This window comes from Malania oleifera, chromosome 9 (assembly GCF_029873635.1).
Source record: "Malania oleifera isolate guangnan ecotype guangnan chromosome 9, ASM2987363v1, whole genome shotgun sequence".
Lineage (NCBI taxonomy): Eukaryota > Viridiplantae > Streptophyta > Magnoliopsida > Santalales > Ximeniaceae > Malania > Malania oleifera.
In genome coordinates, this window is record NC_080425.1 from 7,529,805 (window position 1) to 7,549,048 (window position 19,244).

General features: G+C 36.2%; 1 protein-coding gene across 1 annotated transcript; it reads left to right on the top strand.

The window, feature by feature from the left end:
- The first annotated feature begins 2,801 nt into the window (after window positions 1-2,801).
- LOC131164475 (subtilisin-like protease SBT3) lies at window positions 2,802-18,998 on the top strand. The gene is made up of 3 exons (XM_058121689.1): window positions 2,802-3,369; window positions 16,345-16,356; window positions 16,714-18,998. Exons 1-3 carry the CDS (start codon window positions 2,802-2,804, stop codon window positions 18,996-18,998), a joined length of 2,865 nt encoding a protein of 954 aa, XP_057977672.1.
- Window positions 18,999-19,244: the final 246 nt, after the last annotated feature.

Below are 19,244 nucleotides of genomic sequence, written 5' to 3' on the forward strand. Positions count from 1 at the left end.
CCAAAAGACCCCTATAACTCCTACACTTAGACTTGTTTGGCCCAACTAGAACCTTAAGCTTAGGTGGAAAACAATATGCTTTCGTCATAGTAGATGGTTTTTTAAGATTTACTTGGGTAATCTTTTTAGCAAACAAAGATGAAGCTTGTAACCAATTAATAACCTTATGCAAGAAATTACAAAATGAGAAAGGTTATAATGTAACAAGCTTTAGAAGTGACCAAGGAAGAGAGTTTAAAAATAAGGAAGTTGATAAATTTTGTAATAAACATGGAATAACTCACAATTTTTCAGCACCTAGAACTCCACAACAAAATGGAATTGTTGAAAGGAAGAATAGAACTTTGCAAGAAATGACAAGAACAATGTTCAATGAAAATAGTCTACCTAAATATTTTTGGGCAGAAGCTGTAAATACAACATGTTATATTGTAAATAGGGTATCAATAAGATCAAAAATAGATAAAACACCATATGAACTTTGGAAAGATAGAAAACCAAACATATCTTACTTTCATGTATTCGGTTGTAAATGCTTTACATTAAATACTAAAGATGACCTAGGAAAATTTGATACTAAGTTAGATGAATGTATTTTCTTAGGTTATTCTACAAATAGTAAAGCTTATAGGATTTATAATAAAAGAACTTCTACAATTATGGAATCAATTCATATAACTTTTGATGAATCAAATCATTATAACATTAAAGATATGAATGATGAAAAAGAAGTCACTTCACAAAAGGAAGAAGTTCTTGAAATAAAAGAAGAAAAGAACAATGATGCATTAAATGAAACCTTTTAAAGAAACTGAAACTTCCTAAAGAGTGGAAATATGTCAAAAATCACCCAAAAGAACAAATTCTTGGTGAAACATCAAAAGGAATAACCACTAGAGCCTCACTAAAAAATATTTGCAATCATTATGTTTTCTTATCCCAACATGAACCAAAAAATATTGAAGATGCCTTAAATGATGATTCTTGGATATTAGCTATGCAAGAGGAATTAAATCAATTCGAAAGAAGTCAAGTATGTGAACTAATACCAAAACCCAAAGATAAATCAATTATAGGAACTAAATAGGTGTTTAGGAATAAGAAGGATGAAAATGGAGTTGTTGTGAGAAATAAAACTAGGTTAGTGGCACATGGATATAATCAAGAAGAAGGAATTGATTGTCATGAAACTTTTGCACCTGTGGCAAGGATGGAAGCCATTAGGATGCTTTTAGCCTATGCAGCCCATAAGGATTTTAAGTTTTATCAAATGGATATAAAGAGTGCATTTTTGAATGGATATATAAATGAAGAAGTATATGTCGAACAATCTCCAGGGTTTGAAAATTCTAAAAATCCAAACCATGTATTCAAATTAAGAAAAGCTCTTTATGGTTTGAAACAAGCTCTAAGAGCTTGGTATGAGAGATTAAGTAAATTCTTACTTAAAAATGAATTTACAAGAGGAAAAGTTGATAGTACCTTATTCATTAAAACTAAAAAAAAAGATTTGTTATTAGTTCAAATATATGTGGATGATATTATATTTGGAGCTACAAATAAAGATCTGTGTAAATAATTTGCCACATGTATGCAAAAGGAGTTTGAGATGAGTATGATGGGAGAGCTAAATTACTTTCTTGGATTACAAATCAAACAAGCTAAAAATGGAATTTTTATAAATCAAACTAAATACATTAAAGACATGTTAAAAAATTTTGATATGGAAGAAAGTAAACCAATAGGAACTCCTATGAGTACTTCAACTAGTCTTGACAAAGATGAAAAAGGGAAACAAGTTGATACTAAGCACTATCGAGGAATGATAGGAAGCCTACTCTATTTAACAGCAAATAGGTTAGATATTATGTTTAGTGTATGTATGTGTGCAAGATTTCAGTCAGCTCCAAAGGAATCACACCAAATATCAGTCAAAAGAATCCTTAGGTATCTCTTAGGCACACTTGAACTAGGATTATGGTATCCAAAGGAATCTGAATTTGAAATGATTAGTTTTTCCGATGCAGACTTTGCTGGATGCAAAATAGATAGAAAAAGCAAAAGTGGACCATGTCATTTTTTAGGATATTATTTAGTTTCATGGTCTTCAAAGAAACAAAACTCTGTAGCATTATCCACAGCAGAAGCAGAATACATTGCTGCAGGAAGTTGTTGTGCTCAAACATTAACAACAACTAAAAGATTTTCAAATACAATATGAAACTATCCCTATCAAATGTGACAACACAAGTGCTATTAATATTTCAAAAAAATCTAGTATCTCGCTAAAGAACAAAACACATCGACATAAGACATCATTTCTTGAGAGATCATATGCAAAACGAAGATATAGTACTGGAATTTGTAAATACACATGATCAATTAGCAGATATTTTCAAAAAACCTTTGTCGGAAGAAAGATTCATATTTATAAGAAAAGAATTGGGCATGCTTCATAGTCGTGAAGTAAGCTAAACATTGTTCTGGTTGGCCAGCGACTGACACCAAGGTGCCAGGTGACTGCCTGGCTACTATCCTTTAAAATTCCACATAGACAGGCACGTGCCACATTCAAGCAGGCGACTGCCTTGCGGCGGGTTGGGTTTAAAACCCTATTTTAAGTCATTTTAAAACCCACCAGGCGCCTGATCATTCATTTTTATCTCTAAAACCCTTCGTCTCCATCACTTTCCATACACAAACCCTGCTCAAAGCATCTTGCAACCTAGAATCTAATCCTTTCTACACACAAAAATCCAAACTTAACTTAGGGTTTACTTGATTTTCTTCTTCATTCAAACATGCCTCACTCAAAATCCGTTGGTGTTAAGGGATCCTCATCTTCCACAAGAATCAATAACGATGAAGTGGAGAAATGGTTGGTTACTCCACATGTGAAGCACCTTTACCGAAATCAGATTGCTTCAGTAGAATCAATTTTAGGTAAGGTTCTATACGTTACGTTCTTCAATTCAGAATTTCCCGAAATCATGGAACTTTTCAAGAATATTGGATGGGATAATTTTATCACCTACCAAGCTAAAGGCTATTATCCCAACGTTGTACGTACTTTTTATGCAAACATGGAGCGATACGAAAATGGAATCAAAACAAACTTGCTTGGAAAAGATATCCATTTAACTTCAACATCTTTGGGCAAGATTCTTCGAATTAAGCCAGGGGATTTTGAGGTTCATATTATCAAGAAGCAATGTATTATGGCTCAAGGCTTTACACCACAAGAGTTTTTGCCTCTGGTTATGACTAACACTCCTGTAAACTTTGGCCATCCTCCACTTTATAAGCAGCTTAGTTTGAAAGCTCTCATTCTGCACAAGCTCATTACAAACAACATTTTACCACGGTCTGGTTCTCACCATCACATTTCATTTTTGGATTGTTTTGTAATGTGGTGCATTCTCAAAGGGAAGAAAATGGATCTTCCAAGTTTGATCATTCAGTGGATTATTATGAAAGTTGATGCTCCCCGTGTTGAATATGGTTTTCGCTTATTTTAATGTTTTAACACCATCATTCAACTTCACTAGCAAGACATACTATGATATCTTTTCTGATACCATTCTAAAACGTATGGGCTATAAAAATTCTCCTCAAGGGTGGTTCCATAAAGGACATAGGAATGTCTCAACTGCACCACCACCTTCTTCATCTTCCACCCAAACACTTTCAGTTCAGCCTGATCTAGATACTCCTTCATGGTTTGTTCCATTTTTTAACCATTATATGACGTCTAGTGATGGTAAGAAATCTGGCCTTGGTACTTTGTAAGAGAAGGTTACATCCATAGAAGCTCATTGTTCACAAATTGATAAGCGAGTTGAAAAGATTGAACAAAAGTTGGCCAGTTCCTTTAAAGGAAAATCTCCTATAAGTATCAGTTCTACAACATCCAGTGAGGATGAATCTGGAGAACAAGGAGAAGGAGAAGATGAAAGTGAACAAGAGGAAGGAAATAATGAATCTGGAGAACAAGAAGAAGGAGATGATGAAAGTGAAAATATGGAAGCTTCTGACTGATGTGCTATTATCTATAACTTTTATGTGTTTTATGTATTCTAGTTTTATCGGATAGGATATCTTTGGTGTTTTAAAACTAGTACTTTGGCTTGCAGCATTTCTCTATTTTTGTCTATCTTCCACCTTTTTGATTGATGTCCAAAGGGGGAGAAATGTTTAAGAGGAAGTTGTGAGTGCAAAAATACGAAACACTTATGGTTTGTAAACCTTATGGCTATGGTTCACTTATGGTTTGTAAACCTTATGGTTTGGAAACTTGTATTATGGTTTGTGTTTGTGAAATTTTAATGGATGGATGAATTTTAATTAAGTATGGATGAATTTTCTTTGTACTTATATGTATTGTTTATTCAAGGATTAGTTATACCTTTAAATATATTATGCTTATTGATAGGGGGAGCCATGAATATTAAAATCTTATTATTTTTGCTCTCGATTTGTCATCATCAAAAAGGGGGAGATTGTTGGCCTAATAAGGCTTACAATTCTTATTTTGATGATAACAAATCAAATGATATGTTTAATATGTTTAAATGTTTTCAGGAAAATAAGAAAGCTCAAAGTGCATAAGGAAGTTTCTGAATTACAAAGAATTATTGAAGAACACAAAGTAAAGCTCATGGATTACAAAGAGCATGAAGAACAAAGTTATATTGTGAAAAACTCAAAGGAAAGATTGCAACCACAAAGATGATGGAAGAACAAGTTTGAAGACTAAACGAATTATATTTGTTTTAAAGATATTCTAGATGTAAGTACTTCAAAGTTAAATCTCAAGTATAAAGTGGTTTGAAGCTCATGAAAAATTCAAAAATATGTTTTTATGTTCATACTCTAAAAGAATATTTTTTTAACAAATGAAAAGAAAGGGTTTAAGAAAAGAAAACTTTTTGAAATTATGAAGGGCAAGGCGACTGCCACATTAAGAAAATAGTTTTTCAGAAAGTTAATAACTAGACAGGTGATTGCCTAACCTGTCAGGCACCTGCGTGAACAAGCCAGGTGACTGCCTTGGTTTTGGCAGGCGACTGCCAGCATACTGTGTTGAGAGTTGCTCTGGGACTGGCGACTGCCAAGTCGTGGCAGGCAACTGCCACTCGAACGTTGGTATTAAATCTCTCAACGGGAAGATTTTTTAAGCCATGTTTTTTGACATACTTTTTTCAAAATACCACGAAATGATTTTTAGGAATCTTTGGGAGTAATGGATGGCTTCTAAAACCTCTATAAATAGTCCTAATCTCCAGAAGTTTTAAAAAGAGAGAACATTGGTGAAATATTCAAAGGGTTTTGAAATTGAGAAATCTTCTAAAGTTTTCAGATCTAAAGTTTTCAGATCTAGCAACATTCAAAGGATTTTAGATCAAAGCAAATTTTCAAAGGTTTTTAGATCAACCAATCTCAAGTATTCAAAACTATCAAAGAATCTAAAACTCTTTCGAGCTTAAATTTCTGATCTGATATTGATTTATATTTTGAAGCAAAGCTTTCAAAAATCAGAAACTTTCATTTTCTTTCTTTGAAAAATTATTTGGTAATTCATACTAAGTATTGAGCTTCAAATTTCTTATATTTGAGTTACCTTGGAGTATAAGTGAGTTGATCATTGTACAAATTTACTCTAGTAAGAGTTCTCTTTTGTACACATAATTTGATTATCATCATTCTTAAAATGATTCAAAGTTGTTGAATCGCTAGACCAAACAAGGGTTTATTGTTTGGAGAGGCAGGCTCTAGCCTAGCAGAAGGAGTGGTTGTAAATTGGTATTGTTCCACCAGGTAACGAAACTGATATAGTGGAATCCTTTGGTGTTTTGCCAAAGGCGAGGACATAGGCTGTGTTGAAGCCGAACCTCATAAAAACTCTTGTCTCTTTCTCTCTGCTTTGCTCTACATTCTTTACTTACTATTGTTATATGATTTATAAGTGCAGGTTGCAGGTTCTAAATTGAGAAAGAAACAAAGGTACTTGATATTAAGAAAGTACGTTTTGATTAATTGTTTGCGGAAACCCAAAAGGGAAGTACGTTGGTTAATCTGCGGAAATCTTGATCAAGTAAAGTGTATACTAAGAGTTTACTGAAAATCAACAAAAGTTTATATATTTTGATTGAGTGATTGAATTATCATGATTTCATTGATTGATTTGTAAATTTAAATTTCAGTATTCTTAAGTGTGGTTATTGTTCATATATAGCTTGTTTTCTGGATTATTAAAATCAAAAGTTTTAAAATCATTAAAATATAAAAAGAATCCAATTCACCCCCCCTCTTGGGAAGCTATTCCTCATTTCAGTGCACCATTGAGGATGCTAAGAATGCAAGTACCTTATTATTGCTTTCGAATAAGGCTTCTGTTTTATTTGATTCGGGTGCAACCCCTTCTTTTGCATCTGTGAGTTTTGTTGGACAATGTGGGGCTGAAACCCAAGATATAAATGAGGTGTTATTTGTTACTACACCATCTGGGAGTGTATCTTTCTGTAAGAAGATGTTAGTAGACTGCACAGTGGAAATTTAGGGAAAGCTACTACCGGTAAATCTTGTTGTATATGACATGTCGTGGTTTGATGTCATTCTGGGGATGGATTGGTTGCTCTCCAATTATGCTGTGATCGACTGTCGTAGGAAGGTGGTAGTTTTTAGACTTCCTGGGGAGCAAGCGTACAAATTCGTGGGATCGTGTGTGCGTCCAGTGCCACAGATTCTGTCGGTACTACAGGCGAGGAGGCTACTCTTAGACGGATGTAAGGGGTACCTAGCTTGTGTGCAAGAACCGTCGTGGAATAAGTTGAGGCTTGAGGACATTCGGGTAGTCAATGAGTTTTCGGATGTATTTCTAGATGATTTACCCGGTTTACCTCCGGATCGTGAGGTGGAGTTTATGATAAAGTTGTTGCCTAACAAGGCACCGATCTCTAAAGTTCCGTACCGGATGGCTCTAGCATAATTTCGAGATTTGAAGGAGCAGTTGCAGGAATTACTAGACAGGGGTTTCATTCGACTTAGTGTTTCTCCCTAGGGAGCTCTAGTATTGTTTGTGAAGAAGAAAGACGGGTCGATGCGGATGTGCATTGATTACCGTGACATTAATAAGATAACTGTGAAGAATCGCTATCCTTTACCGCGTATAGATGATCTCTTTGACCAGTTGCAGGGGACACGGGTCTTTTCGAAGATTGATTTGCGGTTAGTATATCATCAGGTGAGGGTCAAATCGGAGGATGTAGCGAAGACGGCTTTCTGAACCAGATATGGCCACTACGAGTTTTTGGTCATGCTTTTTGGCTTGACGAATGCTCCAGCGGTGTTCATGGATCTGATGAACAGGGTTTTCCATGAGTACCTTGATCGATTCGTAGCATTATGGTACACTTGAGGAGTACGGAAGAGCACGTGGAACATTTGAGGTTAGTGTTATAGATTCTGTGGGAGAAGAAGCTGTATGCTAAACTGAAGAAGTGTGAATTCTGGTTAAGTCATATTGCACTCTTAGGCCATGTGGTTACTGGTGATTGGTATATCACTTGATCCTAGAAAGATTGAAGCAGTGGTCGACTGGGTGAGGCCAAAGAGTGTGCAAGAGGTTTGAAGTTTTCTTGGACTGGTAGGTTATTATCGTCGGTTCGTAGAGGGTTTCTCTAAACTTTCTGGACCTCTAACACAATTGACCAGGAAGGGGGAATAGTTTGACTAGACTAGTGATTGTGAGCGGTGTTTTCAAGAATTAAAGCACCGGCTGGTTACTGCTCCAATGTTAACCATTCATTCGGGGGATGATGGGTTTATGATTTATAGAGATGCGTATCTGAAAGACCTGGGATGTGTGCTTATGCTGCAAGGTAAGGTAGTGGCGTATGCTTCTTAGCAATTGAAAGAGTACGAGAAGAATTACCCTACACATGATCTGGAATTGGCTGCTGTGGTATATGCACTGAAGATCTGGTGACACTATCTGTATGGGGTGCAGTGTGAGATCTTCACTGACCATAAGAGTCTCAGGTATTTCTTCACATAAAAGGAGTTGAGCATGAGGCAGAGGTGGTGGCTAAAGTTGATTAAGGACTACGATTGCATGATTAGTTATCACCTGGGGAAGGCTAATGTGGTGGCTGATGGGTTGAGTCAGAAGTCGGGACCTGCGGTTGTATCTATGGTTGTAGCTTAGCATCATATCAGACGAGACCTAGGAAGCCTTGGAGTGGAGTTAGTGACTGGTGATCATCAGGCCTTCTTTGCTAGCTTAGTGATCCAGCCAACTTTGTTTGAGCGTATAAAAGCCACGCAGGCTAGTAATGCAGAGTTGGCAGAGGTTAGGGAAAAGGTACAATAGGGACTAGCTACGGAATTTAACATCTCTGAGGGAGGTGTGTTGAGGTTTGGGACCAGGTTGTGTGTTTCAAATGATGATGAGATAAGAAGGACGATTCTAGAGGAGGAGCGTCGTTCTTTGTATACGGTACATCCTGGTAGTACAAAAATGTATCGGGACTTGCACGAGACTTTCTGGTGGTCTGGTATGAAGAGGCAGATTGCTTAGTTCGTGTAGTAGTGCCTGACGTGTCAGCAGGTGAAAGCTGAACATCAAAGGCTGGTAGGGCCGTTGCAGCCTTTGCCTATTCCGGTGTGGAAGTGGGAGCATATTTCCATGGATTTTGAGACCGGATTACCTCTAGTACTTCACGGGCAAAATGCTATTTAGGTGACCGTGGATAGATTGATGAAATTTGCTAATTTCATACCGATGAAAGGTAGTTATCCTTTAAGTAGGCTGGCGAAGTTGTATGTGCATACGATTGTGAGAATGCACAGAGTATCGGTGTCCATAGTATCAGATCGGGATCCAAGGTTTACTTCTTGATTCTGGATGAGCTTGTAGGAGGCATTGGAGATGAAGCTTACTTTCAGTACAACGTTCCACCCCTAGACGGATGGACAGTCAGAGAGGACGATACAGATATTGGAAGATATGTTGCGAGCTTGTGTGTAAGACTTCAGTGGTAGCTGGATATAGTTTATGCCACTTGTATAGTTCGCTTATAATAACAACTTCCAGTTTGGTATCGAGATGACACCATTCGAGACTTTGTATTGTCAGAGGTTTCGATCTCCTTTGTGTTGGGATGAGGTTCGTGAATGTCAGGTGTTATGACCTGAACTTGTGCAACAGGCGTCAGAGAAGGAAGGTTTGATCTGGGAGAGGATTAGATCAGTTCAGAGTCGGCAGAAGAGTTACGCAGATGTTCACCGCAGTGAGTTAGAGTTCGAAGTGGGAGGTAAGGTATTTCTGCATATTGTTCCGATGAAAGGGGTGATGAGATTTGGGAGGAAGAGCAAGCTAAGCCCGAGGTATATCAGACCATTTGAGGTACTTGAGCTAGTGGGTCTGGTAGCCTACATGATTGCATTACCTCCAGCACTTTCTAGGGTCCACGATGTGTTTCACATATCCATGTTGAAGAGGTACGTGTTGGATCCTTCACATGTTATTAGTTACGATAAGTCCGAAATTGGGGATACTTTAGCATATGAGGAGATACCTGTTCAGGTTCTGGACCGTAAAGTTCAGAAGCTTTGGACCAAAGAGATACCATTAGTGACGGTATTGTGGCGAAACCACGAGATTGAGGGAGCTTCTTGGGAACTGGAAACAAAAATACACAGGAAGTATCCACGGTTGTTTTGAGTAGTTGTACATGATCCTATTATGGGTTGGGATAGGTGATTGGTCATCTGGAGTGTGTGTATTATGAACTCCTGAGACAGTTGTATATGTAACCACGGTATTCTGTTGCCATAAGTGAGGGTATGTATGTGTATGTGTATGATGGGGCTACGCCGTAGTGGTCGCCACTTTTTCTCTAGAGTGGAATATATGTGTTCGATTGTATGTATGAGTCTATGAATGAGAGATGGCAAATTTTGTGGACGAAAGTTTTGTAAGGAGGGGAGATTGTAAGAACCCGAACCATGATAAGTGGGTTTAAATAAATAAGAGAGGGGTAAAAGTGGTATTTAAATAGGTTTCATCGACGAAGCCAGAGCTTGTTGACGAAAACCTTGTATCTCTTGTCAACGAAGTTCAAAGACTTGTCGACGAGGAGAAGCCGAGAAGTTTAGGGAACCGGTGACATCAGGATTCGTCGACGAATCCATTGTCTCGTCGACGAGAGGACTATAGCCTCGTCGACGAGTACACCATCTCGTCGATGAGTTCGCCCGAGTCAAAGGGCTATAAATATCATTTTTCATTTCTTAACCATTAGAAACTCAAATTCTATCTCTCTCTCTCTCTCTCTATAACTCTCCTTACTCTCTATCTCTCTAGATTTCTTCACCGATCGTTGTTGGAATCGTGAATCTAAAGTTACCATGAGGATCGTGGAAGGATTCTTTACAAGTTCTACGGATCGGAATCCCGTTTCGGAGATTTTTGGGTTTTGGCGTAAAATCGAGGTAAGGCTCGATTTTCATTTATGATCTGGTAGTTTTGTAGGAAACAATCTTGTGAGTATATTCTGTACTGTGATTTGTAAATTTTGGAACTCGGTTCGCTGTTTAGGGCCCTTGGAGTTCGGGATTTGCTATTCGGGGAAAAGGTAAGGGGAAATGTGTTTATATTGGTTATTTTTGAAATCAGACTCAATGGAACTGTGGTTCACGGTATTGTGTGTATTTTAGCTACTCATTTGGGGGGATCTAACGGGAAAAACTATGGGTTTTTCATTGTTACAGTTTTGGGAAAAGGGGGCGACGAGCTGTATCCCTGGTTTTGTTGAAAACCAAATGTATATGGTGATTTATACTGTGTTATTGGGATGGACGTACCTTGACTTGTTTAAACTTTATTTTTTTGGAAAACAATGATTTAGATTACCAAATGGGTGTGATTTTTTTGGGTTATATGAGCATGCATGTGTGTGTGACTGTTGAAATGCCAAATTGTTCCAGGTACTGAAAGTGTCTGGCTTTATATCTGAGGGCATGTGTTTAGTGCCTGCCACGTAAGCAAGAGTGTTCGACTCTATATTCGAGGGCGTGAGCATATACCAGCAGATTAGGCCGAAGGGTGTGGATCCACTAGTTAGCGCCGGTACGATGCCATAGGAGTCGGGGACTAGCCATGTGCCGATGGCACCCTATTTGCGGGTTGGCTATGGGCCAACGCTATATGTAGCGGGTCGGCTTCGGGCCAAAGGGTGTGACAACACCAGGATTTCTGATCATGTGTATGTGTTTGTGTATGCATTGTGTAAAACTAGTACTAGATTGCATTTAATTGCGTGTATGTTGCATCATGATAACACTCAAATGCCACACACCGATATAACCTGTGTTCTTACTTTCTAAGAGGTGTCTCAGCCCTACTGTACGTATATTTTTATAGGTCCTTCGAGTAACCGGAACTAACGTCCTGGTGTAAGGAGCGTAGTGGTCGGTGTACTGCGGTTAGCACTTGGGTAAGTGGTAGGACTGTGTTTTTGGTGAGTTGCCATTTTGTGATGTATTTGGGCACCCGTTTGTACATTTTTTATAGAGCCGTGTTCTGCTCTTGTATAGACTCTGGTATGGTACTGCATATGTATATATAGAATGACCTTTTTTCGCTGCGTATACGATTGTGTTTGGATGTGTTTAGGGTGCCTGAGAACCCCACGGGGTCGAAACCTCATCCTTTGTACTGTGCCTTTGGATGTTTTATCGGATACAGGGACTGGTTAGATTACATTTTCACCCCTAGGTCCAATTTTCGGGTTCGAGGTGTGACACCCATTCCTGGGATACAAAGTCGACTTCTTATTACGCTAGGTTTTCTCAAAAAAACCTAATTAAAATTGGGGTGTCTACATTATTAATTCATTTTGTGCAAGATTTTGAATACATAAGGAAACTTTGAGATAGACGGACATACTATGGCCGAATTGTGTTTGTTATCATGTCCTATAGTTATTGATTAAATAACGAGCCAACTAAAGTGAAGTGAGTCACTTGAGAAGCTTCTAAGATTTCCTTCTCCTTGGCTTGATTTTTATTAACAACATTGTTGGGAGTGAAATTAGGAAAAAAAATTATAGATCTTGGCTTGATTCACCATATTGTGTCTCCAATTTGTTCATGAGTGGGGCAATTTGAAAATCTTTGTCTTCAACCATTTTGGAAAGAAGTCAGATCTCTATATCTATTTCCGCAATCTTCTCTTCTATAGTGGCAGTATCAGTCACCATGACAAGAATGATGTTAGCAAATGAGGGAATGTTCAATTGGGTGGGATAGATCTCTTCCATAAGGTTTTTGAGAAACGATATAGACTATACAATATCATAGGAGTATTCTTTTAACATATGAATTGGTGTTTTATTCCCATTCTTAGATTGTTCAGAGAGAGAAATCTTCATCTTCGACATCTTTTCGACAAGGAGATCAAGTGTTATTATATGTCTTTGACTTGGTGTCCTTTACTTGTTGAGGACCATACAGACCAAGAGCCCTTGATTTGCTACGTGTGAGTGGACCGACAAAAGTCAAGTTGTTAATGGTGTTGTTATCATCACCCATAGATGTAAAAGCTACAAAGGTAGAAGTAACATTCATGTTGCCCTTATTCTTTATTGAAGCCATTGAATTTGATGAAATGGAATTGAAAATTTGTTGTGAAGGAAAAAGATGAGAGGCAAAGTTGTCCCATTGAAAGTCCTAGAAATTTGTAAAGGCTTAATTTTTGTTTTGAAATTAAGTCAAAAAAATTCTACACAAATATTGATATTTGTACTGAATAAAATAATTTGTACAATCTTTATGGATTTTTACTATAAAGAATTAAAAATTCCTCTAGTTTATTCTCTTTGAAAGTGAATTGTTTTGTTTGAGGGCTTGAGGAGCATATTCTTGAATAAGAGAGCCTGGACCTTCTAGATGAAAATTTTAACTACGTTGGAATATGGACTTGTGTCCAATCTTCATGAGCGTAAGTTTGATCACGAATGATGAATGTTTGAATAAAAAATGAATTGTATAAGTACAATCTTAAATTTGTTGATATTTCTCGATTGCAAAAATTGCTGTAGAGCGAAAACTAGATTAATGTATGGTTTTTGTATCTCAATTTTTTTTCCCAAGGTCCCCTTGATAAAGGTCATAAAGAGTAACTTATAGGCAATGATTAAAGCTGAATGAGCCCATTGAGATAATTAGCCATTAATTCATTTAATTTTGACCAATTAAATTAATTGCAGATATTCATGCATTTTTAAGGTTTATAAATAATTAAAATAAAAATCATAATTAAATTTATTTTATTTTGACTAATTAAATTAGATATAGACATTTATATTTTTTTAAATTCCAATAAATATAAATTCTAGAAAGTTGGTGAGTATTATTTTATTATTGTTATTTTTATATATTTTTTAATTTTTTTTAAGAAAATCCTAACTTTATTAATAGCTCTCACTTATGGTGGAGGAAAACCGTGGTTACAAACATGCCAAAAGGGATTTACAAATAAACAAGCAAAAACCATCATAGGCAACAAAACTAATACAAGCCTAACAAAACCCATACCATTATCTAACTAAAACAAATTAAACAAGCTCATATGAATCAAAACAAAACAAACACAAACAGTTAACAAAATACCTGTAAACTGATGACAAATACTTGCAAAAAAAAAAAAAAAAATCTGAGGAAAACATAGGAGAATCAAATGATGACATTCAAAAATGATGGCTTGGAATACTCATCTTATCCATACGAATTAGACCTCTCATTTTACTCGGCAGCACATCGCCTATAAATTATCACCTCATTTTGCCTCCCTCGCCTTGGCTAAGTAATCTGCCACCTGATTACCTTTTCTAAATTGGTGCTTTATAGAGAATTGAAGGCATTGTAGCTCCTCCTCTAACAATTCCCAATAAGTCCCATGAGTACCGGAAAGAGCAAATTCCGGATGTGATCCCTCTCACCACCAATTATGAGATGCTTTCAATAAAAATATTCTGATATCCAACTCTTTACAGAGCCAGACACTACTAGTAAGAGCCCGCAACTCTGCTCCATTAATAGTACCCGACTCAAACTTTTCAGAGAAAGCGGCCTTAATACTACCTGATGAGTCGTGGTTGATACTACCACCACCACAAGAACCTAAATTTCCTCTACAAGAGCCATCAATATTTAGCTTCAACCAACCTACAGGAGGCTTTTCCTAGACAAATTTTCGAGGAGTTATAACCTTTAGTGTTATCAATTTCACTTGAAACTCTTCCAATAAATTCTTATCAATAGAAAACAGAGAACCCTTCACGCCTTCAATGAGTACTTAGTAATACAATGCTACAAAGTGTATCTTAGATGTTACTTAATTTGATAAAAATTTAACAACTACACACATCATAAAATAAATAAAATGTAGTTCAATATTTTTAAATTCAAGTAATCTATCAAATATGGTGTTTAAAAAATTTAAAAATTAGATTTTAAAAACTAAAGCTATAAAATATAATGTTAGTTCTTCTATGTGTAAAATATGAATGCTAAATGAATAAAGAAAACTCAAATTTATATTGATTGATTGACCTTTATTTGAGATAATTTACCAAAATTTTATAATTTTATTCAAGTTGTAATATTATTAAATATATAACATTCAATTAGGTCTGAAAAAAATTCTCAATTCGAACAACTAGCTAGTCAATCCGAATTGATTTCAAAATTATATTTTATTTTTTAAAGATATATTTAGCTATTTAACTCACATGAAATGTATATGACAAATATTTTGAAACAATATAATTATCTAAGTATTTTTTTATGAATTAATAATATTATTTATTTTTTTACATTTTAATTTTTTAAAATAATAATTTAATTATTTGTTGTTATGCTTATGCAGATTACCAATTGATTGATCATAACTATCGTTGAATGTTCAATTCTCTTATAGTTTTAATTTTTAAAACATGTTGCACTTAATAGTACTTAATTTATTAAGGTAATATCATTTTTAAGAATTTATTTCTCAAAATCGATTAAGAAGATAGAACTATTATTTTCTTAAGGATAAATTTTTTTTTTCACTAAATTTATTAAACTAATAGAAGGTTTATTTTAGTAATAAACTCAAATTTCAATGATTACTTTTATAGTCTTTCTAAATTAAAAAAGTGGGAGGGTTCTAGAGAGAGAGAGAGAGAGAGAGAGAGAGAGAGAGTAATAAACTCAAATTTCAAGGATTACTTTTATAGTTTTTATAAATTAAAAAAGTGGGAGGGTTCTAGAGAGAGAGAGAGAGAGAGAGAGAGAGTAAAAAACTCAAATTTCAAGGATTATTTTTATAGTCTTTATAAATTAAAAAAGTGGGAGGGTTCTAGAGAGAGAGAGAGAGAGAGAGAGAGAGAGAGAGTAATAAACTCAAATTTCAAGGATTATTTTTATAGTCTTTATAAATTAAAAAAGTGGGAGGGTTCTAGAGAGAGAGAGAGAGTAATAAACTCAAATTTCAAGGATTACTTTTATAGTCTTTATAAATTTAAAAAGTGGGAGGGTTCTAGAGAGAGAGAGAGAGAGAGAGAAGGAAACCAAAAAAAGCAAAAACAAAATAATGAAAATCCCCCACGTCATGCACATGGACATTGAACATTTGTCTGCATATTCACGTTTTTATATAGTGGGACAAATTTTTGCCTAAGTCTAGTAGAGGCTTTTAATAAAATAAAAAAAGAAAAGAAAAGAGAAGAAAGTGTCTAAGTGCATAGTTTCCGTTTAGCACAATTTAAAAGTCGAAAACACTTAAAAAGAATAAAAATAAAAGGAGCTTCAATTTTTATATTCAATTATTATAGAAAGTGAAATAGAAAGATGAAATATTTCATCGATTGCGAATGTAAATTTGAATTTTTATGTCATTAGTCTTTGAGTTTTATTAATTGTAGTCATATTAAGACAATTTTCTATTCTTAAAATAGTTAATTAAATAAGCAGAAAATACATAAACACAATTTTCTTATTTTTTTTCATTTCTATTTTCTCAAATAAAATTTTTAAGTCACATCGAACAACTTACGTTTTCATATTTAGTCATCGAGGAATTGAAATATATAGATAGTGAATTAGTAAACAATCTTTAGATTTTACACATCATGAAAATTTAATATTTAAAATTTTTTAATAACTAATTTTCAATAGAACTTTATTTACAAAGAAAATATAATAAAACTAGATTTCCATCTTAATTTAATTTCTTTTTTTTTCTATCTTAATTTAATTTCTTTCTTTCTTAAAAAAAAAAACTAATTCAAACAAATTGTTTACATTCAAATAGAGTCTTACTCTTTCAAGTCTTATATTTGGATTTGTATAAAGTCATATTATTTATTAAATTTTAGCCTTGCATAGGTAGGGTGAAAAAATATATATATATATATATATATATATATATATATATATATTCTCTGACTGAAGTCGAAGCAAAAAAAAAAGAAAAAAAACTCCCCGGATCTTACGGGTTGTTAAAGAGATTTTTGGGGTCCCCACAACAAACACAAAGTTATTGTTCTTTGTTCTTTCATTACCAGTAATAAAGATATATAAAGAGGTTAGTCCTTGATCATTTTCTTGCAATTGTTAAAGAAAGAATGGGGAGTATTATGAATAAGGTTCATCCTTTATTAATATTCTTCCTTGCATTTATCTTGCTTTCTTCCCACGTTGGGTCAATGCCAAGGAAGTCTAGGTCCACATATATTGTGCATATGGATGAATCTCTCATGCCCAAGGTCTTCGAAGCTAACCACCATTGGTACTCCTCTATCCTTAATTCTATTTCAAGGGCAATGCCTTTCGAGGAGACCAACTCCTCGTACATCCCTCAATCTAGGCCCACCCTTGTCTATACCTACCATACTGTCCTTCACGGCTTTAGTGCAGTTCTTTCTATTGAAGAACTAGAGGCACTAAAGAAGTTTACAGGATTTGTATCAGCCTACAGTGATAAGACTATCACTCTTGACACGACTCACACATCTGAATTCCTCTCTCTCAACAATTTCACTGGTCTTTGGCCAGTTTCAAATTATGGAGAGGATGCCATCATCGGTGTTGTTGACACTGGGGTTTGGCCTGAGAGCCAGAGCTTCACGGACTGTGGTATGCCTAGAGTTCCAGCCAGGTGGAAGGGGATATGCCAAGAAGGAGAGGACTTCAATTCCTCTATGTGTAACTTAAAGCTCATAGGAGCCCGATACTTTAACAAAGGAGTTATGGCCGCGAACCCACGTTTTAAGATCCCTATGAACTCGCCTAGAGACATAGTTGGGCATGGGACGCACACATCCTCTATAGCTGCCGGGAGCTATGTGCCAAGTGTGTCATTCTTTGGTTATGCATACGGAACAGCAAGAGGAATTGCCCCACATGCAAGAGTCGCCATGTACAAGGCACTTTGGGAAAAGAGCTACGCATCTGATATTGTTGCGGCTATAGATCAAGCTGTGGTTGATGGTGTTGACGTGATTTCTTTATCATTAGGTTTGGCTCATCTAGCGTTGTATGAGGACCCGGTTGCAATAGCTTCCTTCGGGGCCATGGAGAAAGGGGTGTTTGTGTCAGCCGCTGCAGGAAATACGGGGCCAGCCCTCGGAACCTTAGACAATGCAATCCCTTGGGTCTTGACTGTTGCTGCAGGCTCCATCGATCGACGATTTGCCGGAACACTAAAACTAGGAAACAAGGTGACTATTGCCGGATGGACCCTGTTCCCTGCAAACGCTGTGGTTGTTGACTGGCCTTTGATATATGACAAGGCTTTGTCAGCATGCAATTCCTCAGTTTTGTTATCTAATGTTCCTAAAAATGCCGCCATCATTTGTGAAGAGTACAAAAATACATCTCCCAATGACCAATTAGAGCATGTTGCTGCATCAGGAGTGCCTGCTGCAATATTTGTCAGTAGTGATGTTACACTTTCTCAGTTTAACTTCTTTCCTTGTCCTGGCATTGTGATTAGCCCGAACGATGCACCCACTGTCATCAAATACGCCACAACTACTGAGAATGCAATAATCAACATGAAGTTTCAAGAGACATTTTTGGGGACAAAACGTGCCCCAGCTGCTTCTTCTTACACTTCAAGAGGCCCCTCCCTAAGTTATCCTTATGTCTTGAAACCGGATATAATGGCTCCGGGAACGACTGTTTTGGCTGCTTGGGTTCCAAATGTTCGTACAACTCGAATTGCACAAAGTTGGGAATTGTTCAGTGATTATAACATATTGACTGGGACATCCATGGCCTGTCCTCATGCTTCAGCTGTGGCTGCGCTCCTACGAGTAGCACACCCTGAATGGACCACAGCAGCCATTCGCTCTGCCATGATCACTACTGCGAATCCTTTTGATAATACTTTCCAACCTATTATGGACCTTGGCGATACTAATCTTGCTTTCGCATCACCTCTAGTCATGGGATCTGGTCAGGTTAATCCCAACCAAGCGCTAGATCCAGGACTTATATATGACGTCACTCGTCAAGACTATATTAATCTCCTTTGCTCCACAAATTTTACCAAGAATCAAATCACAACAATTACCAGATCAAGTAGTTACAATTGCTCGAGTCCTAATTCTGATCTCAATTACCCATCATTTATCGCCTTGTATAACAGAAAGTCATCAAGATCAACAACATTAGTTCAAAATTTTCAAAGGATTGTAACCAATGTGGGCTCAGGGCAAGTGACTTATACAGCTAAGGTGATTCCTCCACATAATTCCATAATCACAGTGTTGCCACAAACACTTGTTTTTAAAAAAATGTATGAGAAATGTAATTATACCTTGACCGTAAGGTACCATAGCCCTATGAATGGGAGTGTTTCATTTGGTTGGCTTATTTGGGTGGAGAAGGGTGGAAACCGCCAAGTGAGGAGCCCCATAGTGGTGGCTCCAATGATGGGTGCTTGAGTAGTGGAAAAACCACTTTGGAATTGTAACTTTGGATGCACACATTTGCTATGTGCTTTGTATTAGCTTGTGCTAAAATGTTAAAGTTGCAGTTCACTACTATATAAAAGTAAAATAATAAATATATGATGCATTTGACCTTTTTTTTTTATATATATTTTTTAAAGAGGGAGGCGCCTCCTATTATTTAATAATATGTCCTCACTTTTGGCGAAAGAATACCGTGATTACAAGATAAGAAAAAGG